Source organism: Corticium candelabrum, chromosome 15 (genome assembly GCF_963422355.1).
Source record: "Corticium candelabrum chromosome 15, ooCorCand1.1, whole genome shotgun sequence".
Classification (NCBI taxonomy): Eukaryota; Metazoa; Porifera; class Homoscleromorpha; order Homosclerophorida; family Plakinidae; genus Corticium; species Corticium candelabrum.
The window spans coordinates 5,757,125-5,782,501 of record NC_085099.1 but is presented as its reverse complement, the minus strand read 5'-3'; the positions used below and the strand labels follow the sequence as shown (position 1 = coordinate 5,782,501).

The window sequence follows — 25,377 nt, the reverse complement described above, 5'->3', positions numbered from 1 at the left end:
GTTTCTGTTTTTGTGTGTCAATGTGCTTCCCTGCATGGGCATGTATATGTCTGCTGTCTGTCACTGTGTTTATCTAGAGGTGTGTCTATCTGTCTGTATGTCTGCCTTTCTAGTTTCTGCATTTCCAGTTGCTATTTGGCAATTTTCATATCTACGATTTAGGTGTCTAGATAACTGTGTAGAATAATATATGATTGCCGGAATCAAATTCTAGGACTGACACAAACTTTTCTTTGGCAACATATGGAGAGGTCGGGACACGTCTTTCAGAGACAGATGACCAAAGGTAATGATAATAATAACAACAAAACAACAACAATAATAATACACACAACATCTATTTGAACAGATTTGCGCTACGTCCATACTGCTACATATGCAATGAAACACTAAGCACTGAAACTAGAGTGTTTGTGCTAGCAACATCTGCTATAAATGCAATAAGATACTAATAAGGGTATTAGAGAAAACTATTTTGTAAGCAAAGAAAGTTACTACTGAGTTTGTGAACTAGGCAGCTAATGGCCACAGATTGCTCGATGCCTCCTTCATATTTGTATTTGTTGTGTATCCTCTCAAGCACATGACAGCAGATCTAATAAGAGCATAGCAGATTCTGGAGTGAAGCCAGTTTGACTGTCATGTTGTATGTGGAATGACGCGTTTCACCTAACATTGATGCAAAATGCTTCAAGAAGGTGTTTGTGTTTGTAAGCAGCTTACTGCATCGTCCTGTGCATGAGAATACTATAGGTGTAAAAGACGCATGCTCTATCTGTCGAATTCATTCTTCATATTTTCTGTGCTGGCTCACTTGCCAGGTTGGTGGGCGCCCAGATGGGGATAAAGACTCCACTTGCCCATCATGAAGGGGCATAACGACACATAATAAATAATAATAACAACAACAATAATTACAGTAGGAAGCAAGAATAAAACTACCGCATCTGCTCTGTGGCATTCATTTCTAATGAGTGCTTTTGTTTGAAATATTATAGCTGTATTAGAGATGGGTGCTCTGCCATGGAACGTGATCTTGACAAATCATCATCTAGCCAACCTTCCTCTTACCAATTTGACAACCAAACTTCTCACCATGCCAACTCTAGTCAAACATCATCATCCCTGTCTCTAGATTCTTTCTCTACCCCTCCCCCTCCCCCATCCTCTGATCTCCCATCCAAAAGAGGCAAAAGGGTGAAGAGAGGCTATGATGAAGTTGACGAAGCTATCATCCATCATTTCCAAACCAAAAAACCCATATGGATGAGGATCATCATTTTGGACTGCATGTTGCAGCCAGGCTACAGAAATTGGACGGACGAAGGAGAGCCTTAGCTACAATGAAAGTACACCAAGTGATAACAGAAGTTGAATACGATCTATACTTCAGTCCCACACAGCAGCATGAACCTGCGAACAATTTGATTTTCCTTCCAGAACAGCACCCACAACAGCACAATACATCATCATCAATCTATACAGAGTTCCCATCCAACACATACACAACCTGAGCTCTCTACAGGCTGTTCACAAACCGGCTTTTTAAAAGCCATTAATCGCTTCAAAGAGATTTGAATCTAAGCAAATAAGTAACTAAATACCCTTTCTAAAGGTAACTAAATACCCTTTCTTTAAATGTTTCAAACTACTACCATGGTGGAATGAAGAAGTTGCAGTAGTGGAAAGCTATGACATTCATGCAATGTACATGCATGACAACCAAAGCATAAGTTCTGCTCTCTCTCTGATCTATATTGTTGGCTTTTAGAAAAGCCGGTTTATGGCTTTTAGAAAAGCCGGTTTGTGGCTTTTAGAAAAACCGGTTTTAATTCACTCTACATCTAGTCATAAGATGTTCGATGAATGTGATGGTACTGCCAATCAACTTGTCCTTGGGGAGACATGAAATAGTTGCTGAAGCAATCTCGTACTTCAGCTGATGATTGACTAAATCTATTGCTACCAACTTGCTCTACTCTTTCTAATCCCCCTTCAGCCCTTACTTCAGCCCTCCAACTTCCTTCCACTACATTCCCTACACTATCTTCTGCATCGCTAAAACCAACTGGGCAATAGACTGTAAATTCGGTGATCCGTAGGAAATTATGGAGAGCAATGGCAGCTTTAGTAAAAGTTACTACATGTTCTGGTTGAGCGACGATAGGCTTTCTAAAAAGTTGCCACCTAGCTGTTAGAATTCCAAAAGAGTTTTCAATGATCCTTCGAGCTCGACTAAGACGGTAATTAAACACAGCCTTTGCATCTGGCAGATTCCTGCCTGGGTAGGGCCGAAGCATGTGTGTCCGTAGAGGAAACGCTTCGTCGCCTACAAATACATATGGAGCCCTTGTTGCTGTGCCAGGCAATTCTCTTGACGATGGCAATGAAAGGGTGCCAGACTCTAGTGCTTGCCCGAATGCTGACTGTGCAAGAACACCTCCATCACTACGCCGACCACTATCTCCTACATCAACTATCAGGAAGCGATAGTGCGCATCGCAAACAGCCATAAGGACAATAGAGTGGGTCCCTTTGTAATTGTAGTACACGGACCCAGCACCAGCTGGCACTTGAATCACAACATGTTTTCCGTAAATTGCTCCAATGCAATTCGGAAAATTCCAAATCTTTTCAAAATCAGTTGCTATTCCTTTCCACTCTTCTTCATTTGATGGTGCTTTAACATAGTGAGGTTGCAACACTTCCCAGAGTACAGTGAAGAGTCTCTTATGATGCTGCAAACTGTCAAGTGACCAACTCTGAAACTAAAACAAAGAGACACTTGAGAGCTTCCTGTTGCTAGATACCTCAATGTCATAGCCAACCAATGTAAAACACAGCAATCAATAGCCTCAAACATTCTAAATGCTCTAGGAGTAAAAAGCAGTTCCCATCGCACAAATAAAGAACCAACCAGACAGACAGATAAACAGACAGACAGACAGACAGACAGACAGACAGACAGACAAACAACCTGTGAGAAGCAAACTTGCCGCTCTAAACTGGCAGTTTCATCTCCTTGGACACAGAGGGGCAAATGATTTGCAGGGCCATCACAAGGGTACAGATAAACAGAACTCTGCAACAATACCTGAAATTCTGCCCATCATGATTTTAGGATTTACAGCCATTGTCTTGATTAAAGAATAGAGTAACCCGGATAAAGATAGGATGCTTGTTTGCGATTTTCAGTTTGGGTACCTCTATGTTACAAGCAAGCATACACAAGCATAAATGGCACGAAGTAGCACGCCCAATCTGGCAGTAATTAATTAGAAAAGGACAAATATGCCGATTGAACACGGTTTAGATGCAAGCACATTATGAGGTTTAATGCTTTTGCATGTACTTTCTCATCTCATGAAGTCATCCTAATACTACAGGTCTGATACTTGAATCTTTGACAGAATTTCTTGGTATATATCTACTATGCTAGGAAATGTAGTATGCATACCCAATTAGGATATTCCGTACAAATAAATACCTGATCTACCAAATTTTCAAAATATTACAATTTTAGTATCAAATTCTCCCTCCAATATATTGAGTATTGTACCAGATTTCTTAGCACATCAGGTATTTGTACTAGACAACATACATACCACATTTCCTAGGACATCCAGTGTGGCGTCCCAGACTTCTTGGCCTGCTACTGACAGAGTTAAATTAAAGTACCGGATTTCCTAGAGCTGTACTTATTCTTCTAGGCAGGCAGGCAGACAGACATACATACAGACAGACAGACAGACAGGAAAGCACAGAGTTCGAATTACAGTATAATGATCTAGGATACCTTTCAGCTGGAGAGATTTCTGCTCCTGTTCCACTTCGGTAGAACCTTGTTGTTAGTGAAGTGGTCAATTTCTCGACAAGACAATCGAACGTCTCCTTGGACATTCTCAAAAAACGGAAATGGCTTTCTGGGTCGTTACGGCGCAGTTCTTGTAGTAACTGGTGAAAATCACCTTGGTGGCGCCTTTGCTGAAATATTGGACGTACCCACATACGTCTTCGGTGTTTTGATTTGGCCTTCTTGCGTCTGCGTCGCAAGTGAAGCAGCAAGAGAAGATCATCATCGGAATCGTTGTCCATGACTAGCCACGCGTGCGCGATCTGACTCGATACCCCAGACCAACCTTGACGCGCAACTTCGTGACGTCCAAGATATTGTGAACAGGACGACGCTGACGTCGGCGTCACGACGTCGGCGTCAATATTGTGAACTAGGCTTCAGTCTCAACAGGGTCACCGACCGACTGGTAGCTGCCACTGGCCTAGGCAAAACGACGTTGGCAAAGATCCACACACAATTCTTGTCAAGTCAACAGTTTCAAACACCGCAGAAGAAACACGTTAAACGAGAACGCCGACTGACCATCAACGTTGATGATTTTGATCGAGCAGCAATACGGAGAACAGTACATGAAATGTATGAAAATAGAGACTATCCAACCTTGAATAAACTGCTTGTGCGTGTCCGCGAAAAAGGCGTATTTCCTGGCGGGCGAACAACTCTCTTTCGCTTACTGAAGGAAATGGGATTCAGACATACCCTACGTGACGACAAATTATATTTCTATGAACGTAGAGACATAATGGAGCAGCGCCATAATTACCTAAAAAAAATTAGGCAGTGTAGAAGAGAAGACCGTCCCATAGTGTACTTGGACGAAACCTGGGCAAACTCACACATGGCTCCGGAGAGACTGGCTGGATGAACAGGGACGCGGTGGGTAGAAAAGACCTTCAGGAAAGGGTCAACGCCTTAACATACTTCACGCAGGAAGTGAAACGGGGTGGACTCCCAATGCAGACTTAGTTTTCAGATCAAAGAAGAACAGCACAGACTACCACGACGAAACGAACTCAGAGCATTTCTTGGAGTGGTTCCAGAAGCTGTTAGTCAATGTTAGTCAATTGCGAACTTAATTAACCCCATAGAGCTGGTCTGGCTGATGTCAAACGATATCTCAAAGTCCACAACGAAACGTTCAAGCTTGCAGACGTCGAGCAATTGGTTCCGAATGCATTCCAATCCGTCACACCCGAGATGTGAGCCAAACACTGCCAGCATGTGCAGAAAGAGGAAGAGCGCTTCTGGGAGAAGGATGGACTTCAAGAAGAGGGCGTGGAGAAATTTATCATAGAACTGGGGATCGAGGATGACGACGATGATATCGAGGTTAGAGACATAGAATTCGAAGGTGAAGGAGAAGACTCCGACGGTGAACAAGACCAATATGAACCTGTTATGGACGAGAACGACAGGGAATTGTTGCGATCAGACGCTGTTTCAGATGCGTAGTAGCGTAATGATAACATACAGTAATCGGTTAGTCTAACAAATTAATTGGTTAATGACAGTTGCACCACACGTTGTTTCCTCATACACCTTTGATATGCAAAAACGTTATCCTTTGGTATTCTTTGTTGGAAGGGCTTACATAATTTGATAAACAGAAATGCCAGACCTAGCGGTTTCTAACGATACCGAGATCATCGCGAAAGTCCAAAAAAGCGGAGATATTGATAATTTTCAAAGTTCACGCCTATGGGGAACAGACAGTAGGCTTGCGAGTTGATTTACATGGGTCGCCTTTCTCAAACGTCAGAAATAGGCGTGGCCAAGGTGGATAGCAATTTGATCTCCATCTCCTGCCATCACGCCTTGACGTCCGTCTGTTCGTGACTTCGTCCATCCGTCCGTCTGCCCATGCAGTGCTATGCAGTTTGTCTACACCAAAAGACAGCGACACACGTGTCTAGACGTATGCATATACACACGTATACACACGCTGATTCGTTCGCAGTGCTCCAGGTTCTCAAGCCACATACGGGATACCAATACTACTACTCAGCTCATTTCTAGGACCAAGCGTCACGTGCAACGGACGTTGTAGCAATGATGTGGCAGGTTCTAACGCTTTCTGTGCTCGCAGCCATCACCGTCGTGCAGTGTGACCATCACTTTTGCCCTAGCGGCTACAGCCGCGGTCAATACCTTGATGCATCCACACAGAAGTATCTTCTCTGCTGGAAGGTGGATTGGTCTGACAGGTCGATCACGTTCTCAGCCAAAGTCGCCACGACAGGATGGATAGGGCTCGGTTTCTCACCAACAGGCTTCATGCCCAACTCCGATGTGGTCATCGGATGGGTGAAAGACGGTCAAGGATACTTGAAGGTTGAGTCATCTTGTTTGTATTACAACTGTCTAGATCTATGATTGCAACATCTTTGTGATTGTTTTACAGGATCGTTTTGCAACTGCGAGAGCACAACCGCCGATTGACGAAATCCAAAACGTCAAACTGCTGTCTTTCAGTGAAGCAGACGGAATGACAACGCTGGAATTCAAACGAAATCTCGACGCCTGCGAGCCGAAAGACAGAAGCATCGAGGTCACGACACAAATATATTTACAATACTTAGGATTAATCGAGAATGGTCAGTCACACGGTTCAATTACTCGATAGGCTAAAAAGATGGCATGATTTGGTCAACTCCGCGTCCCACCAGGCTGAGCGTGGTACGTATGGGCGTGGTCTCGAAGTCCGTCCCAGCTAAGTTGCTGCTAACTTCAAGCCTAGAAATTGCAACAACTCCCGTTAGGAAGATCGCAGCAACATGCTACTAACACCATTTTGAAGCTCTCGTCGGCGCTATTCTTGTCAGATTGATCGATATCACGGTATTTCCTGTATATTAATTACAGTATTTTATTGCATCAAGGAGCTGACTAGTGAACAGTCAGTACATAATAATACCTTGAAACATTTAGCTATCTGAAGGGGTAACAACTGTAAACCTAGCTGGTAATGGTATTGCTATAGTAGTCTAAATGAGTCAATAGGCTTTGGGAGGCCTTTCTCTACAGAGTAAAACCTCCCCAATTCTTTGTCTTTAGACCATCAGTGTGTCATGTAGTCATGCTGGTAGTGGTTTATACGTCCATGTATAGTTTTTAGAAATGCAGTCATGCTATTGGCACTTTGAACTGGCTTTGGGGGTTGAGCTGGGACGGACTTCGTCATCTACACTAACAAGCACGTGCATTAATTACTGCCCTGTAGCTGGCACGAGATGACATTAAATTTGCATGTAAGTTATGCCTGCTGTATGGTCGGAGGCTTACTTATCTACCTCATCAATGGAATGTCGTAGAACGTGAACACAGCAACGAACCGAAGCTCTCAACAGGGTCGGTTGACAGTAAGTTGTTTGGACCATTGGACAACATGAGTTGCTTCACTGCTAGGGTGGTCGCTCTGAGAAAATTAGCATGCCATACGCAGTATAGGATGGCTGTGTTTGCATAGTTTGTAGCAACTTCCAAACCAGAGAGCGCGCGAAGCGCGAACTCTAGTCTGGACCAAAACGATACTAAAATGATTTCGGAAGTAGATAACAAAAAGCGATGCTAAATGGTAGTATAACAGCCTCGTTTTACCTAGGTCAATAATGAGATGGAAAGATACCATGCTTTTACATTACGCAATTTGTAAGGCAATGAGATCTCACGAGCGAAGAAGAGACGTCTGCCGTGTTTGCGGCGATATCTTGGTGGACGGCATGAAACGACTACTCTTTGATTGTTCGGCAGAACGCTAGCTAGTCTAACCGCTCGACTGGCGAGACTACCGTTCGACCAGTTGTCAAAAGTGATCACCGCAAGCTTGAAAAGATCGAAGAACTGGAGTTGAAACTAAAACTAAGACGCGTGCGTGTACTAGACTCTTCGTTCGGCTCTGGCGTGCACTTATCCGTCAACGAGGAATTTCAATCGCGCGTCTAATGCACTTAGCATATCCAATTACTGCTAAACCAATTAGAATTTACAACCAACATTCCGGTTCTAAGACGCTGCTTGGCTTAGAAGGCTATTTCCGAAATCATTTTAGTACCGTTCTCGTCCAGACTACTAGTTGGTGCGCTTCTCGCGCTCTCTGGTTTGGAAGTTCGAGGCTAGACCCTTGATCGAATCCTGTATTTTTGTTAGGATTCTGGTATTGTATAGGGATCAAACGTGTTCACTGTGTTAACATTGTTGGTATCTTGGTAAAATTTAATTAAGCGTTTAGTAATTTCTCAGGCGTGTAAGGACACAGAAGAATTGGCACTTGTTCTAGGGTTCGAAATACGTGTCTGTGCTCAAGATACAGGGCGTAGGCATGTTTCCGAGTTGCCCGGAAACCCTCCTCCTACGTAGGCGTGTCCAGTAATTTTTGGCTACCAAAGTTAATTGTAAGAGATAGTTTTGTAAGGATGACCAACCCAAATGACATGGACAGCAACATAAACGCTTAATTTGAGACTGCAAATGGAAAACATTCTCTTATGAAAAACTACCAGACATTTCACAAGCAGCCCTTAATTAATTCTTCTTGCAAGAAAATGCCAGTTTCCAAATATTTACTGCCACCTTTTCAGCTGCTGTGTACACTTCCTGTGACAGCATGTGAGTGCGAAAGAAGCGTTATCTCTTTACCTCGACTCAAAACGTACATGCGGCCGGTCGACCATGGCAGAGGACAGACTAAGTGACTGGGCACTACTGCAAATTCATTATGATCGAAAAATAGACATAGAGGCATGACGTTGTTGGATATTTTTTCGTAAGAACCGAAAATTTGCCCTTACGCTTTGAGATAGAAATTGGTAGAGAAAGTTTAATTAAGGTTTGTTGCTTTATCTGTCTAAGAAATGATGATTATACTGGCTATCTAGATGTAGTAAAATATGGTATATTGACCATGTAAAGTACTGAAGAGTATAGATCAAAATGTTCAAAAGCAGAATTGTTTTGGTAGTCTCCCGTTAAAACAAGTTGCAAGATTCTTGATTTAACAGTATGTATTTATTATATGATACGTGTGATTGTGTGGCCAGTGGGTATATATAATTACTATTTGGAAACTCCTCCTACTGAGTGTCTATCTATGCCCCTGACTGGTAGAGGTATCTTGAAAATCATTCACCAAACACAGACGGATGTCAGGAGAACATAGTTAGACAGAAGAGATCAGCAGTACGGTTTCTAATAGAACGAAAAACATATATACTTCATTGTAGGCTCAAGGCTCCCGATGATCAATCTTCAATCTCCCCTAAGAGGTAAAAGAGGTCTTTCGCCTCCTAGGGAGAGCAAGCTGGACCCTCGACGATAGAAAGATCCGTTTTCAAATGATAAGTTGCCAATTGTTATACCTTATCCTTACAGTAGCGTACCTGCGGCTGCCCTTAATTCTATCTGGGTTGATTCTTTGCAGTGTTAACAAGAGCCAAAGATCCACATGCTGTGTGTGTGTGTGTGTGTGTGTGTGTGTGTGTGTGTGTGTGTGTGTGTGTGTGTGTGTGTGTGTGTGTGTGTGTCTGTGTGTGTGTGTGTCTGTGTGTGTGTGTGTCTGTGTGTGTGTGTGTGTGTGTGTGTGTGTGTGTGTGTGTGTGTGTGTGTGTGAGTGTGTGTGTGTGTGTCTGAACTACAAATCAAAGTAAGTACCATCACAGCAGTCTAAAGAGTCAAAGGACTCAGGCTCTAATGAGACAGTTTGTTCACACTACTTCAACCCCTATAGGTACTATACACACTTGCTTTACATAGATGCACATGAAGATTGAAAGGAAAAAGATGCATAATACTATATGGTCATAAATCTTATATCGCAAAGTAACACATAGATCAGGTAGAGAACAAAGTGTCAGTAAAAACCAAAAAATCACTTGTTGCGTTAGCTAACAACTGCATCCATTGTCTTAGGAAGGAACTACTCGAGTCATCTTTTCCTACAATCCCAATGACCCGGCTTCAGAGACCTCACTAGCCAAGCACACAGTCGCCATGAGAGTCAGCATCAATCTACTAAGTGGAACCGGGAACGTTGAACCTGCGCCTCTAGAGGCCAACCACAAGACAGTCGACGTTCTAAATCCCAACGTATATACCAAATCATAAATTCAATAAAGTAAAAATTTGAAATTAGGTTTATTTGAAGGTGTCTGTGCCTGACACGTCCACAACTTACTGGTGCACTCCAATAAAGCTGCCTCGACTGCAGAGTGAAGCTCATATAATAAAGGTCAGTAAAACTTAACTTGAGTCAGTGTCTTTTTAATAGGTAACATTTAAATCTATATTTTGGTCTAGTTTGAACCAGTGGTGCAAGCAGGGCATGAAGAGCTGGTGCATCACATATTGATATACACGTGTCATGATTCAGTTGCATCTTACTTAAATGTGTCATGGGATTGTGACAACCCTCCTGCTTCTATACCCCGAGACGTTCGAGGATGTCGTGGATCAGCTCAAATTGCAGCATGGGCTGTGGGAGGCGTGGTAAGTAGCAAAGATTGCTTCTTTTATTATTTCTGAATGTACGGTACTACCCATTTAGGGTGTCACTTTCCCATCCCAAGTGGGACTTCCTATGAGCGGTCAGACTGGCGCCCAATACGTTATGATGGAAACTCATTACAACAACGAGGGAAAGAGGGCAGGTCTGATCAAGTGTCCATATGCTAAGTTTCCAACTCAGTTTGTAGATACCATGTTTCAGACTATGTGGACAGTTCTGGTATACGAATCTTCTATACTCCAACTAAGAGGCAGTACGATGGAGCAGTTCTGCAATTCGGACATCGAGTTAATCCAGGTTATCCTCTCTTCCTGCCACCTGGAAGAGACAACATCATAACGGAGACTCTTTGTCCTGCAGCCTGTACTCAAGCTGTGAGAAATCTGTCTTGTATTTAATAAAACAGATTGTGGAAACTTGATTGATGTACTTAGGGCTTTCCTTCAGATGGAGTGAGCGTATTTGGTACAATGTTGCATTCACATACTGTCGGTAACGTTTTGTACTTGAATTCGCAGATCTTGTAATATACGTTTATCTTTTTCATGTCAATCTGTAGGAAAAGGTATTTGGATCGAGCACAGTCGCAATGGTGTTCAACTTCCCGATATAGACAGCAACTACAATTACGACTTCAACTTTCAGGTTTGATTCTAGTGCAGTTCTGGCAGTGTAGACATAAATTAGCAGTTATCTTATAGAATACCCAATCATCGCACTAAATATAAAAAATCATAACAATTTAAAAAAGCAAAACTAACTATGCAATTAAAATTCAACCAGTATAATCCTTCTTTAACCCTCTCAATGCATCCCATGTATCTATAAATATTAAGGTCTATAGTTCTTGCGTAAGAAGTAAAGCAATTTTGTCTTTTTGTAGGATGTAGTGTTGCTGCGGAACGAAGTGAAAATCCTGCCTGTAAGGACATCTTTGAATACGTTTATGTAAGCAGCAGTGTACTTCTATAAGGCGGACACGTGTATATGCGTTCAGGGAGATGACGTTCAAGTCTTCTGCAATTATGACACGACAGGCAGATCAAAAGTGACTCTTGTGAGACATAACTATTATCCATCTCATCAGCAATTTTCTTTACAGTGTTGCTTGCATTTCAGGGTGGAGAAGGTACTTTAGACGAGATGTGTCTTGGTTTCCTTTTGGTGTACCCCAGGCCAAGTCTTGCCTACTGCGAGAGCCAGATTCCAGATCAAACGTTTACCAATTACATCGCACAAGCTGCAACGTAAATATCAGTTTTAACTCACTAACTATAGATTTGTTAAATGGTTTAGTAGCAATGTTTTGTTCAATTTTGTAGCAAGGGCTATTACGTAGAACCGGCAAACATATCACCAGACCAAGGAATAGCATACTACCAGCGTCTTTCGGCCATCATTAGTATGAACTTCAGCAGCGAGGATGCGTATAAGCTTTGGGACCAAGACTACTGGTCGTCTAACGAAAGAGACGTCCGTTGTAGAGGTCAAAGTCATAACAGCTTGCTAGTGAGATGACATACAATCAAAACTCATCAAGAAATTTAGAACGTTATTAATGTGCGTTTTGTTAAACAGCCTAGTAAAACGTATAACTTGCCTACCATCACACGGCCTCTGACTGATGCTCCAACAATTGGAACGTCTAAACCTTGCGAAGATATCATCAAGGCATCTAAATCTCCAACCAGCACAGTTAAGGCACCTATATCGCCAACAAGCTCAGCTCGTGACTTGATCTGCAACTCATTCTGGGTTGTTTTCTCATCTCTCGTGGCAATAATGGTGAGATAAAAGGGAAAGACGAACTGCCAAGATCACTAAGACGGATGGCAAATTATTCTCTGCTTTGTTACATGTAGCTTGCTAAATGTGCTGTTTGCAATACATGTCAGTTAGTAAATGGAATCGCCGAGAAGTAGCTAAACTTTGGATGGTTTGATTGCGTTTTAGTATGTAAGAGAACACTGTTTATTTGGTGCCGCGGACTCCAGTGTGCTGTGCTCGTGCAACCCTCTCCATACTACATTCTCAAGTCTAGAAACTGAGTGTTGTGATCGAGAGCAAAACGTGGCCCCTTAAGTAAGGGCAATCAATCGCAATATCAACTATCGACCTATACACTTTCTTGCGTTTTACGTCTTGCAACCGTGCGTCTTGCGTCTTGCGACCGTGCGTCGTCGCGGTGTTGTGCTGCCGCGTCTCCAACGATTGCTGTTTAGATCTTGTGTTGTGACTCTGACGAGAACACATGTGTATACACAACCTGCATCAAGAAGAGTTCAAACGAATCGTCGAGATGGCATGCATGTCAACATATTACGTATATTATGAGGCGCCCTTGTTTGCCATCTTCACCATTGAATCTCACCGGCACACCGTTTCTGTGATTTTGGATATTTAGACTAGATGGTGACGATGTAGGTACATTTTTGAAATCCACCTCAATGCAAACAAGCTGGAATGGCTAATAACTTCAAGTCACACAGGGTGCAGACTTGGCAAACAATTTAGAATAAAGACACTGGTCGGACATTTCAAACACTGACGGCTCTTCATATCGGATCCTCATTTCTTCATGCATGCATGCAGAGGCCCAAATGGGACAAGAATCTCCAATAGCGGTTTTCTTAGGTACTAGAACAAGGTGCTTGTCGGCTAGGCCACGAGCTGCATCTCGACGTCTACAGAACTGAAAAGACTTCTAAAATTAAAAGCCCAGAGATAATTCTTAAAAATTGCGACCCCTGTATATTCTTCTTCAAAAAGTCCCGTCCCGGACCGTTAAAGTGAACGGCCCTTACATCCAAGTTAGACAATGCCGTTAACCTCAATGCGATGGAGGTTACATTCAAGTAGACAATGCCGGCCGTATAGAGTACCGCGCCTTGAGGTTGGGACCCCAACCTTGATGCCATTCCTACGATTGTATTTGGTTGTTTCAATTAACTTAATCTCGTAAGCAAAAACGAGTTATCAAACAATAGACATATGTAATGGTCGCGGATCGCCTTTTTCGAACGTCAGAAAATGGGCGTGACTAGACTAAACTGACAATTTGTGCCCCTCCTTCTGCAAAATTCTAGATCTGCGCTGTTCGTTCTTCCGTCCGTCCGTCCATCTGCCCAGTGCCAATCCGCCTGCATGAAAAGACAGTGACACACATACACACGTCTAACTCATGCGCTGATTCGTTCGCAGTGCTGGTTCTTCAAGGTACATACGGGATACCAACACTACTCGGCTCATTGTTGGCCAAGAGTCACGCCCCGACAAACGGTGTAGCAATGATGTGGCAGGTTCTAACGCTTTCTGTGCTCGCAGCCATCACCGTCGTGCAGTGCGACCATCACTTTTGCCCTAGCGGCTACAGCCGCGGTCAATACCTTGATGCATCGACGAAGAAGTATCTTCTCTGCTGGAAAGTAGATTGGTCTGACAGGTCGATCACGTTCTCAGCCAAAGTCGCCACGACAGGATGGATAGGGCTCGGTTTCTCACCAACAGGCTTCATGCCCAACTCCGATGTGATCATCGGATGGGTGAAAGACGGTCAAGGATACTTGAAGGTTGAGTCATCTTGTTTGTATTACAATTGTCGAGATCTATGATTGCAACGTCTTGTGATTGTTTTACAGGATCGTTTTGCAACTGCGAGGGCACAACCGCCGATTGACGAAATCCAAAACGTCAAACTGCTGTCTTTCAGTGAAGCAGACGGAATGACAACGTTGGAATTCAAACGAAATCTCGACGCCTGCGAGCCGAAAGACAGAAGCATCGAGGTCACGACACGAATATATTTATAATGCTTTTTAAGTAATCGAGAATTGCCAATCACACTGTTTGAACAACTCGATCGTTAGATAGACGCTTTGGCCAACCCCGCTCCCACCATGATGCATATGGGCGTGGTCATTCAAACAGCTCGATATCTTCGAAAGACTGCGTCGGTCCCGCTTCCTAGTTGTCTCCTAGACATTTGCTTGACAGTGTATACGTACAAACCTGCGCTCGAACAAGCGTGTTAATTGATTACTGTGCTGCAACTGGCACGAGACGACATTGATTGCATGTTAATTAAGCTTGCTGCTTGCTCGGAGGCTTAGCTAATCTCATCAATGGAAAGTCGTCTAGAGAACGTGCGCAGCAGCGAACCCGAGCTCTCAATTTGGTTGATTGACAAAATAGAACAGTGCATGGTTTGAACCAGTGGACAACATGTGTTGCTTCCGCTTTACAGTGGTCACGCTGATATGCGGTTAGGATAGCTGTGTTTGCATAGTTTATAGGCCATAGCTCAATCCAGAATTTTTGCCAGGGTTCTGCTTTGTATAGGGATCAAACGTATTCACTGTGTTACCATTGTTGGTATCTTGGTAAATCTAGGCGTTTAGCAATTTCTCAAGCGTCCACGTACACAGCAGAATTAGAGTTCTAAGGTACACTAGTCACAATACCTGACTGTGCTCAAGGTACAAGCATCTTGAAATCATTCACCAAATTACACGGTAACATGCATAGAAACGGATCTCAGGAGAAGACAGAAGAGATGAGCAGTGCGTTTTGTATTCTAGAATGAAAAACATATCTACTACATTGTAGGCTCGAATCAATCTTCAATCTACCCTAGGAGGTGAGAGGTCGTTCACCTCCTAACGAGAGCAAGCTGACCCTTGACCCTCTAACTTGATATGAATAAACAAGTTGCTATGTAATGCTCTTTAATTATCTTGAATAACAAAAACTTTCAAGTAAACCTTAAACGCATTTCTCCCTGCAATATGAGATACACAGATCTATTGTTGATTCTTTCAGTGCAACATGTGGGACAGTAAGATTCACACGCTGTGTGTGTGTGTGTGTGTGTGTGTGTGTGTGTGTGTGTGTGTGTGTGTGTGTGTGTGTGTGTGTGTGTGTGTGTGTGTGTGTGTGTGTGTGTGTGTTAGTGGAGAGAGTGAACACCACTGCCCAAAATAAGTTTTGTGTGATCCTACCACTAGTAAAAACATGGCCAGCACTTCACCAGATACGTCTCATTTCGTAGATGAACCATAATAGTAAGTACCACTTGCAGTCTAAAGAGTCAAAGCAAGACTCACAATTTAATGAAAAGTTTGTTCGCACCACTTGAACCTCAATAGGTACACACTTGTTTCCATAAATGTACATAGAACGATATAAAGATTGGAAAGATGAAAAAGAATTTTATATCACAATAGATCGTTATATCTCAATAAATACAGAGATCAGGTAGAGAACAAGGTGTCAGTCAAAACAAAAGAAATCACTTGTGCTGTTAGCTAACAAATGCATTGTAGGAAGGAACAACTCGAGTCATCTTTTCCTACAACCCCAATGACCCTGCTTCAGAGACCTCACTAGCCAAGCACACAGTCGCCATGAGAGTCAGCATCAATCTACTAAGTGGAACCGGGAACGTCAAACCTGCGCCTCTGGAGGCTGATCACAAGACATTTGACATTCTAAATCACAAGGTATACATACCAATCAAAATTAAATAAGGTATATATTTGAAATCAAGTTATTTGAAGGTATCTGTGCCTGCTAAGCCCACAACTTACTGGTGCACTCCGGTGAAGCTGCCTCAACTGCAGAATGAAGCTCATATAATAAGGGTCAGTAAAATCTTAACTTGAGTCAGTGTCTTTTTAATAGGTAACATTTAAATCTATATTTTGGTCTAGTTTGCACCAGTGGTGCAAGCAGGGCATGAAGAGCTGGTGCATCACATATTGATATACACCTGTCATGATTCAGTTGCACCTTACTTAAATGTGTCATGGGATTGTGACAACCCTCCTGCTTCTATACCCGGCGACGTTCGAGGATGTCGTGGAACAGCTCAAATTGCAGCATGGGCTGTGGGAGGGGCTGTAAGTGGCAAAGACTTGCTGTTCTTTCTATTGTGTGTGAATGTTACCCATTTAGGGTGCTACTTTCCCACCGCAAGTAGGACTTCCTATGAGCGGTCAGACTGGGGCCCAATACGTTATGATGGAAACTCATTACAACAACGAGGGAAGCCACGCAGGTTGGTTCAGAAGTCAATATGCTAAGTTCCTGACTCAATTTGAAGATAACATGTTTCAGACTATGTGGACAGTTCTGGTATACGAATCTTCTATACTCCAACTAAGAGACAGTACGACGGGGCAGTTCTGGAATTTGGTCATACTGTCAATCCAGGGTACCTTCTCTTCCTGCCACCTGGAAGGGACAACATCATAACGGAGACTCTTTGTCCTTCAGCTTGCACTCAAGCTGTGAGAGATCCGCTCTTGTACACTGTAGCAACTTGATTAATTAATGTATTTAGGGATTTCCTTCAGGCGGAGTAAACGTATTTGGTACAATGCTGCATTCACATACTGTCGGTAAAGTCTTGTATACTTAAATTCACGTCTGGAAGTTCTTGCAAAATACGTGTATCTGATTAATGTCAATCTGCAAATCTGCAGGAAGAGGCATTTGGATCAAGCATAGTCGCAATGGTGTTCAACTTCCCAACATAGACAGCAACTACAATTACGACTTTAACTTTCAGGTTTGATTCTAGTTCTAGTTCTGTCGATTTAAACATAGATTAGCATTTATCTTATAGAATATCCATGTAGCTCATCATCAGACGCTCACCACTACCTCACACACACCTACACACACACACACATCATGATTCATAAAATGCTGTCTTAAAATCTAAACAAATAACAATTCAAATGTGAAAATACCTATGAAATTTACTTCAATCAGCGTCTAGAGCTACTGTATATTCCGTTCTTGACCTCATCCCAGCTATGTATACTAGGGGCTATAGTTCTTTTGTAAAGCCTGGTTCACAATACACCTCACGTCTCGTTGTTGCGTCAAAGAAGGCCGTTTGTCGACGCAATGTGTTGGATAGGATTTGCTCCTATTCCAGCCTGTCGAGTCACATTGCGTCGGAAACGGCCTGGCCTCAGACGACGCGACGTGAGGTGTATTGTGAACCAGGTGTATTGTGAACCAGGCTTATGAAGTAAACAAAGTTTGTCTTGTCTTAGGATATAGTGTTGCTGCAAAACGAAGTGAAAATTCTGCCTGTAAGGAAAATTTTGAAAACATTTATGTAAGTAATGCGTCTATAAAGAGAACATGTGTATATGCGTTCAGGGAGATGACGTTCAGGTGTTCTGCGATTACGACACCACAGGCAGACCAAAAGTGACTTTTGTGAGACAAAATATTATCCATCTCATTAGCAAGTTCTCCACAGTGTTGCTTGCATTTCAGGGTGGAGAAGGTACTCTGGATGAGATGTGTCTTGGTTTCCTTTTGGTATACCCCAGGCCAAGTCTTATCTACTGCTTGAGCCAACCTCTGAGTCAAACGTTTTTCGATTATGTCACAGCAGCTGCACAGTACATATCAATTAAACTAACTCTAGATTTGTCAAATTGTCTAGTAGCAATGTTTTGTTCAATTTTGTAGCAAGGGTTATTACGTAGAACCGGCAAACATATCATCAGATCCACAAACGGCACTAGGACAGCGCCTTCCGGCCATCTATAACATGGATTTCAGAAGCGAGGATGCGTATACGCTTTGGGACCAACAATACCGGTCCTCTAAGCAACGAGAGGTCCGTTGTAGAAGTGGAAGTCACCACAACTTGCTAGTGAGATGACATACAGATCTACTCATCAAGAAACTTCGAACATTATTGATGTGAGTTTTGTATGATTAGGCGGGACAGACCGATGAATATACCTTGCCTAACATCACACGGCCTCTCACTGGTGCTCCAACGGGAACACCTAAACCTTGCGAAGATATCATCAAGGCATCTAAATCTCCAACCAGCACAGTTAAGGCATCTGAGTCTCCAACCAGCACAGTTAAGGCATCTGAGTCTCCAACCAGCTCAGCTCGTGACTTGATCTGCAACTCATTCTGGGTTATTTTCTCATCTTTCGTGGCAATAATGATGAGATAAAAGGGAAAGACGAACGGCCAATACCACTAAGACAGACAACAAACTATTCTTTACTTTGTTATATTCGGCTTGCTAAATGTACTTTTGCAATAGTCAGTGGACATGTCAGCAGCTAAATGGAATGTCTGAGAAGTATAACTAAACATTGGATGGCTAGAGTGCCTTTTAGTGTGTAACTACGAAAACTGTGTCTAGTAGTGCCCAATCCAACTCCAGTGTAGTGCTCAATCACCATTCATTCTCAAGTCTATGATAGATAGAAACTAAGGCAGTGTTTCCACTAACTGCAACTTAATTAAATAAACTAGTTTAGCTTAATTAAACGCGTTTAATTAAAAAAGCTAAACCAGTTCAAGAAAGCAACTGTTTCCACTACAAACTTGGACATCGGGGATGTGCAAAACAGACCGTCTAGGAACGCCTTATTTTGAAGTATTGGGCTGCTCCGCCGACAAGTCAGAGCAACTGTTGGTTGTCAATGATTCACCATCTGCGAGTATTGAAATTTGCATGGGTGACCATTACCGCCTTCTCTCTCTGTAGCTGCAGTGCTGATTTCTTTCCTCTAGCTATTTAACGATCCTTGCATCTTTAGGGCAATCCTATCCCAGCAAATAGTTGCAGCGAAAGTAAGGGCAGTCAATCGCGATATCAACTATCTGAAGACTTACACTCTCTTGCGTTTTACGTCTTGCGACCGTGCGTCTTGCGTCTTGCGTGTGCGACGCGGTGTTGTGCTGTGTCTCCAATGATCATTGCTGTTTACATCTTGTGTCCTGACTCTGACGAGAACACACGTGTACTGTACTGTACACAAACTACGAGTTCAAACGACTCGTCAAGGTGACATGTCAACCTATTACGTAGATTATGAGGCGCCTTTCTTTGCCATCTTCATCATTGAATCTCACCAGTACGCATTGATGCTCATATGTCCACTTCATGGACTCCGATCTCTCTATTTTATGTAGCTGCCAGTCTCCTCTTGGTGCAATGTGTTGATTTAAATTGCCCGGATGACTATGATCGTTCGCAGTACCTCGATGACCAAACTCGCAACTATCTTCTCTGTTGGACAGTCGACTGGCATCACAAAGTCATCACGTTTGCCGCCAAAGTCGCCACCACCGGATGGTTTGGTTTTGGCATCTCTCAGAAAGGATACATGCCCAACTCGGATGTACTGATCGGATGGGTAAAAGACGGAAAAGGGTTCTTGCAGGTAAATAAATGGATGGCACTGAGCAACCATTGTTACGTAACTGGATTAGAGTTGCTCTGCTGGTGCTCATCAGTTGCGTATTGCATCACATTGCAGGATCGATTTGCCTTCGACCGATCTCTCCCACCTCTAGACCCTATTCAAAATGTGAGACTGATCTCGGCAAGAGAAGAAGACGGGACAACCACGTTGGAATTTAGAAGAAAACTAGAAGCTTGCGAACGGCGTGACCACAGCATTGAGGTTAGAATGCACATACGAGTATCGTAGCATTTGACTAAGACCCCAGCATAGCCATTTATGTGCATGTATACTGAGACACAAGTACAGTCTGCAAAGACACGAGACAGTCTTGCTTTGTCACACATCAACACGGGACAGTGCACACTTAAATTGATGCTTGTCAATTGTTTCAGAAAGGCACAACCCGAATCATATTCTCTTACAATCCACACGACCCCGAGTCTGAAGACGCACTATCCAAGCACACAATTGCGGGCAGGGTGAGCGTGAGCCTTTTGAGCGGTACCGGGAACGTTGAACCAGCACCACTCGAGTCCGACCACAAATCGTTTCTTCTAGGAAACCCGAGTGTAAGACAATCACCTATACGAAAGCTGCACCGATATGATGCTTTGACTAATTGACTGTTGTGCGAAGGTGAGAGTACCTGCCAGACCAACTACCTACTGGTGTGTTCCATTCGAGCTGCCAACACTGCAAAGCGAAGCCCACGTGATCAGAGTAAGTGGCCAGTATACAGAGGTGCTTCATCTCATCTCATTCCTTGTAGTTTGAGCCCGTCATACAGGAAAATCACAAGCAGCTTGTACACCACATACTAATATATCAGTGCAGCGATGACGTCATACCTCATCTTCAGGAATCGTGGGACTGTGACCATCCACTCGATCACATTCCCCCGCACATTCGCACATGCCGAGGCGGAGCTGTGGTCTACGCGTGGGCAATCGGTGGAACAGTTAGTGATTCAAAATTCATTGACACCTGCTGAATAGATTGAAATGAGACCATATTGCGTTTTGTTCTATGCAGGCATTGTCATTTCCTTCCAATGCGGGATACCCTTTCAGCGGTGCTACAGGGATCCAATATGTTGTCATGGAAACTCATTATAACAACCCTGAAAGTAGCCCTTGTACGTATTTTGTGCACATACTCTATGCTTATCCTAGTAGTAATCAAAACCCTTCTGTAGCCTACGTTGATAGTTCGGGTGTGAAGATGTATTACACACCCACCAAGCGACCCCATGATGCAGCTACTCTCATGCTTGGTCATCACGTGTCAATCTACAGCTATCAGCTGCTAATGCCATCCAGAAAGAAAGACATCATTCTAGAGAACATCTGTCCGAACAGTTGTACTCAAGCGGTCAGTTGCATATAATAACATGATGATATAAAACCTGTGGGGGCCAAGGGGGCCAGGGGGCCATGCATGACACTAATAGTTTCCTGTTCACTGCATTACTCCCAAAATGCACTAAACCCTAATCATGCACACAAGATTGTAGTGTTTGGCACCTACAAACCTTGAAAGCTTCCCACGCCTATAGTCATTATTTACTTATAGCTATGTATCAATGATTAATTTTAATGCTATATGAATATAGGGTCTACCACAAGAAGGTGTCAACGTATTTGCTAGCTTTCTCCATTCCCACACTGCTGGTATGCAAAAATTAGCGCAACTCTGGCTGTACTTGATGTTTATTTTGGCGTTTGAATGTAGGGAGAGGTATGTGGGTAAAGCATATACGAAATGGAATCAAGCTCCCTGACATCGACCGAAATGACAACTATGATTTCGATTTTCAGGTTTGTTGCTATTGACACATGCCTGGATGCCCTTCTGTCTACACGCATGTCCACTAGCCTGGATATCCACTACCCTTCCCACGCCAGCCCTCCTCTGCTCTATAGCATGTCTGCCAGACAAAAGCAGACACCGTCCACCATCGGGTACATGCAAAAAGTGAGCATTGGCAGATCCCTGCATTGCAATCCGCAGTCACAATACACATCCTCACAAAATCAAAAATTAATATCAATGTGTTGGGTTAAACAAATTAAAGCAATAGTAACGTTTAAAGAAGTTGTATGTCTGTGCTAGTACAAGTGTTTCTCATATAGTCAATCAGACACAGTGATAGCCTGTCAAAATAATTAATAAAACACACAGCTCTAGCTGCATGTATTGCAAAATCGCTAAGGTTTTCTTTCCAAACAGTATCAATACTTATTTACACTCTACAAAACGTGTGTTACTGCATATGTAACAAAAATGACCTACAGAGCGTCTTTCGTGGGTGGAGATTCCAAAAATGTTTAGCTTGTTGGCCACTTCACCTTGCCACTAAAGTATCCTTGTACAGAATTTTCAACAATGACAACTAGGTGTTGTGGTGTGTGTGTGTGTGTGTGTGTGTGTGTGTGTGTGTGTGTGTGTGTGTGTGTGTGTGTGTGTGTGTGTGTGTGTGTGTGTGTGTGTGTGTGTGTGTTTGTGGAGTGTTCTCAATATTCTAGTCTCTAAACACACAACATAAGTCCCTCCAACTAATACATTGTAACTAAACAAGCAGACATTCAATTTCCAAAGCCGTCGTTCTGTCAGCTCACAAGGTTTTAGTTGCAGTGTCACGATCACATATGAACGTACATCACTCTTAAATGCATAACCCCACAACATCTACACACCTCATATGGCAGCACCTTTCAAAGTTGTTCTCTTAATTCAAATGTGACCACTTTGACCAAAGTTACCGTACACTAAACAACCGAGTTCAAACACAATAATTGGTCTCTTATTTCACTTAACAGGATGTAGTCTTACTGGAGAATGAAGTAAAAATCCTCCCTGTGAGTATCATATAATCACTTGCTACCGAAATTCAGCATGTGACTTTTCTCTATATTCAGGGAGACGACGTGCAAGTATTCTGTAGGTACCACACATCTAACAGAAATCAAGTGACGCTGGTCAGGCATGTTGTCTATTTAACTAAGCAATAAATGATTTGATGCTAAATGTTACAGGGTGGACTCAAGACCATGGATGAAATGTGTCTGGCTTTCCTATTTGTTTATCCCAAACCAAAGTTAAGTACTTGCCTCAGCCACATTCCATGGTCTTCATTGATTCAATATCTCTCATATGCATCCCTGTATGCTCCACGTAATTTGCTTATTAAAGGTATTGCAATTTAGTAGTAATATTTGCTTTTCTGTGTTAAAGACTTGGAGAATTTGTCGACAACGGAAATAGATCCGCAGACACAAGAACACAGCTAATACAGCTTGGCAAAGACTTAAAGAACATGAAATTCAAAACCAGAGCTTCACATCAGCTCTGGTCACAAACATACTGGTCCAGTAGAAAAAGAGAATTCACATGTTCCACCTCCTTTGACGAAAACCTTTTGGTACAGATCTATTAAAATTTCCAGTGTGAAATGTTGTTGCACAAGTTGTTGATCTTCACGTAGAAAGGTACTCGTGAAACGTATTTACCAGCCGAAAAGAAAGGACAACGTGTAATAAGAAAATTACAACCAAAATTATGTTTAGGTAACATTATGGTCTTGACCATTATGGAGAGACATAGCTGAGACCTGTGTTTCTGTATTTTATAGATTCTGATGCTGAAAAGGTTTCAAGTTATCTTTGGATTATCACTGTCCTATTAACAAGGATGTGGCTGTAACAATTAGACATCAAATGTTCCTTTGACCACAATGAAAACTTCTTAAGTGTAGAAGAATGTTAACAGCTTGTTCATCTATCATAAGTACGACATAAATAAACCACTAGTGTCTATAAATTTGTTCAATATATAACCTATTCCTAATAATAATGGGAGAAGGGCCTTTGAGTTGACACCAACATAATGACCCTGCTTCAGTGCAGATAAGAGTGATGATGCTGATATTTGTGTCTATCCAATGCAATAGCCTACACTGTCCTAATAAACCAATTCTCAATTTATATTGAAACAAACCACAATCATTACAGCTATATTATCTATGCAGTTTACTATTACATAGAAACTGCTGTATCAAATACTATACATTCAATGTACAGCTAGTTCAGTACATTCCTTGACAAAATAGAACAAAAAACTACACTCACCTCCACAAAAAAAGCTGAACTGTCTACGTTGTTGAATGGCTTGTCAATTGTGAAAACAACGAATTTGGGTCAGCCAAAAGATCATCTGGCGCTTCAAAATCAATAACTTTGCCTTGATCCATGCACAGTATCCTATCACTGTCCATAATGGTCTCAAGTCTACAAAAGCAAGACATTGCCTGTAGCCAATCCATTGCATAGCATACAATAAAGAACCTGTGGGCAATAGTAAGAACAGTACTGTCAGCAAACTCTTCCCGAATGGCACGCTGCAGTAAATGATCGGTAGCTTTGTCAACACTAGCTGTGGCCTCATCAATGCACAGCACCTGTAAAACACTCAGTCTCAATGAACATGAAATATGCTGCAAGTAAAGCTAGCAAAGCAATCTGCAAATACAAGAATGATTTAGATGCATCACAATTCTGAAGGTACCACGTAGCAACTATTCAATACTCACTAGACAGCACTAGCAATAACTGGTAGTCGACAAAGCAAATACATATATTCACAAAATGTGACACTGGTCTTTACAAATGATGGAGCAATTAGAGAAATTGCAAAAATACTACCTTTGCTCCTGTAAGAAGTGCTCTGGCCAAGCAAATCAGCTGCCTTTGTCCAACAGAAAAGTTTCTACCACGCTCAACAACAGATCCACTAAGACCCCCTATATATATCACACAAAGCAAGATATATTGTACAGAAACAAAACCAACAAACTGATGTCTAACAACTGACCAAGAGACTCAATAACTTCTCTGAGATGGCACTTGTCAATGATATTCCATAACCGAACGTCATCTCGCTAAGAGAACACATTAATGCTGCAAGATAATGCCGGTTTTAACTCTAAGATTACAAACGTTGTGGCATGGATCAAGGTTCTCCCTTACAGAACCATCAAATAAGAAAGGATCTTGAGGAATAACAGCCAGACTACTTCTCAAACTTTCATGACTGATTGATGAGACATCAACCCCATCAATAAGCACAGTTCCTTCCGAAGGTTGTACCAATTGAAACAAACAGAGAAAAAGACTAGACTTTCCAGCTCCTGTTCTGCCAACAATGCCCACCTAAACAAATTTAATTTGATTAACAACAGCTTACCAAAAAGGTATTACTTCATCTCATGCCATATAATCAATGTTTGCATGTAATATATGAGTGTACGTATATCTAAAAATGCAGCCACAGCTCCAAACACAATAGATGTGCCATCACTATCGTTGATAATGTCATCATCATCATTGCCATCATATCACTGTCACCTTCACCGTCACCATCGTCATGTATAGAATTGGTTCATTCTATCACCAATAAAAGATATTGAGACTTCTTGTGTCACCTTTTTAACCCATCATGTACGTATGTATGCAAGTATGTACATATGTGTGTATGTATGTATGCATGCAGTTATGTATCTATGTATCTATGTAGGTAAGTAGTTAAGTAAATAGGTAGATAGGTGGCACACCTTTTCCCGTGAACGCGTTTGAAAGCTAACACCTGAGAGAGCAGGTGGCAGGCCTGACCTGAACAGTATTGCAGTCAGTTCAAACATCACCAAGTCACCAGACATTTTCACTTGTACCTGTACACTAGAGAAACATGCCTAAAGCAAACAACGCCTTCAGTTGGCCAACCCG

At 42.4% G+C, this 25,377-nt stretch overlaps 6 protein-coding genes across 12 annotated transcripts in view; 3 read left to right on the top strand and 3 right to left on the bottom strand.

Moving 5' to 3' along the window:
- Positions 1–279: 279 nt before the first annotated feature.
- On the bottom strand, positions 280–4,102 carry LOC134190671 (uncharacterized). Of its 2 annotated transcripts, none has more exons than XM_062659139.1 (2): positions 3,797–4,102; positions 280–595 (listed from the first exon to the last, which is right to left on the bottom strand). In XM_062659139.1, the coding sequence occupies exons 1-2, from the start codon at positions 4,093–4,095 to the stop codon at positions 511–513; spliced, it is 384 nt and encodes a 127-aa protein (XP_062515123.1). In that variant the 5' UTR covers positions 4,096–4,102; the 3' UTR covers positions 280–510. The 2 variants fall into 2 exon arrangements, with proteins under 2 accessions (XP_062515123.1, XP_062515122.1); XM_062659138.1 differs by lacking the exon at positions 280–595 and adding an exon at positions 2,648–2,768.
- On the bottom strand, positions 591–2,518 carry LOC134190672 (uncharacterized). The gene has a single exon (XM_062659140.1). It carries the CDS (start codon positions 2,511–2,513, stop codon positions 1,845–1,847), a length of 669 nt encoding a protein of 222 aa, XP_062515124.1. The 5' UTR covers positions 2,514–2,518; the 3' UTR covers positions 591–1,844.
- A 1,775-nt stretch (positions 4,103–5,877) lies between the features above and the next one.
- Positions 5,878–12,343, top strand: LOC134190669 (DBH-like monooxygenase protein 1 homolog). The gene is made up of 14 exons (XM_062659135.1): positions 5,878–6,187; positions 6,258–6,404; positions 9,761–9,937; positions 9,996–10,079; positions 10,148–10,336; positions 10,395–10,497; positions 10,557–10,729; positions 10,790–10,847; positions 10,915–11,000; positions 11,239–11,277; positions 11,353–11,412; positions 11,475–11,602; positions 11,678–11,864; positions 11,934–12,343. Exons 1-14 carry the CDS (start codon positions 5,906–5,908, stop codon positions 12,147–12,149), a joined length of 1,929 nt encoding a protein of 642 aa, XP_062515119.1. The 5' UTR covers positions 5,878–5,905; the 3' UTR covers positions 12,150–12,343.
- A 1,267-nt stretch (positions 12,344–13,610) lies between these two features.
- LOC134190668 (DBH-like monooxygenase protein 1 homolog) lies at positions 13,611–18,536 on the top strand. Its single transcript, XM_062659134.1, has 14 exons — positions 13,611–13,924; positions 13,994–14,140; positions 15,677–15,853; positions 15,911–15,994; positions 16,064–16,252; positions 16,308–16,410; positions 16,470–16,642; positions 16,696–16,753; positions 16,838–16,923; positions 17,420–17,458; positions 17,529–17,588; positions 17,649–17,776; positions 17,847–18,033; positions 18,103–18,536. The coding sequence occupies exons 1-14, from the start codon at positions 13,643–13,645 to the stop codon at positions 18,349–18,351; spliced, it is 1,962 nt and encodes a 653-aa protein (XP_062515118.1). The 5' UTR covers positions 13,611–13,642; the 3' UTR covers positions 18,352–18,536.
- The window catches only part of LOC134190667 (ATP-binding cassette sub-family C member 10-like), a 19,405-nt gene continuing 10,961 nt past the window's right edge, over positions 16,934–25,377 (bottom strand). The window contains exons 22-30 of one of the 6 annotated variants that reach the window (XR_009971668.1): positions 25,323–25,377; positions 25,206–25,263; positions 24,592–24,804; positions 24,467–24,533; positions 24,298–24,395; positions 23,941–24,053; positions 23,725–23,883; positions 22,294–22,552; positions 16,934–17,029 (exon numbers count right to left, since the gene is read on the bottom strand). The exon at positions 25,323–25,377 is cut by the window's right edge and continues 7 nt beyond it. Coding sequence is in view for 3 of the 6 variants with exons in the window: in XM_062659131.1 (XP_062515115.1) it covers positions 23,748–23,883; positions 23,941–24,053; positions 24,298–24,395; positions 24,467–24,533; positions 24,592–24,804; positions 25,206–25,263; positions 25,323–25,377 (740 nt within the window). In the remaining 3 variants the exon portion in view is untranslated. Of the gene's footprint in view, positions 17,030–21,594; positions 22,553–23,557; positions 23,884–23,940; positions 24,054–24,297; positions 24,396–24,466; positions 24,534–24,591; positions 24,805–25,205; positions 25,264–25,322 lie in introns of those variants that run through there. The other 5 variants (XR_009971669.1, XR_009971667.1, XM_062659131.1 and 2 more) reach the window with 5 other exon arrangements.
- Positions 19,283–23,438, top strand: LOC134191559 (DBH-like monooxygenase protein 1 homolog). The gene is made up of 15 exons (XM_062660180.1): positions 19,283–19,573; positions 19,670–19,816; positions 19,990–20,166; positions 20,234–20,317; positions 20,367–20,555; positions 20,630–20,732; positions 20,793–20,968; positions 21,210–21,267; positions 21,329–21,414; positions 22,417–22,455; positions 22,516–22,575; positions 22,633–22,760; positions 22,832–23,018; positions 23,082–23,163; positions 23,229–23,438. The coding sequence occupies exons 1-15, from the start codon at positions 19,283–19,285 to the stop codon at positions 23,297–23,299; spliced, it is 1,878 nt and encodes a 625-aa protein (XP_062516164.1). The 3' UTR covers positions 23,300–23,438.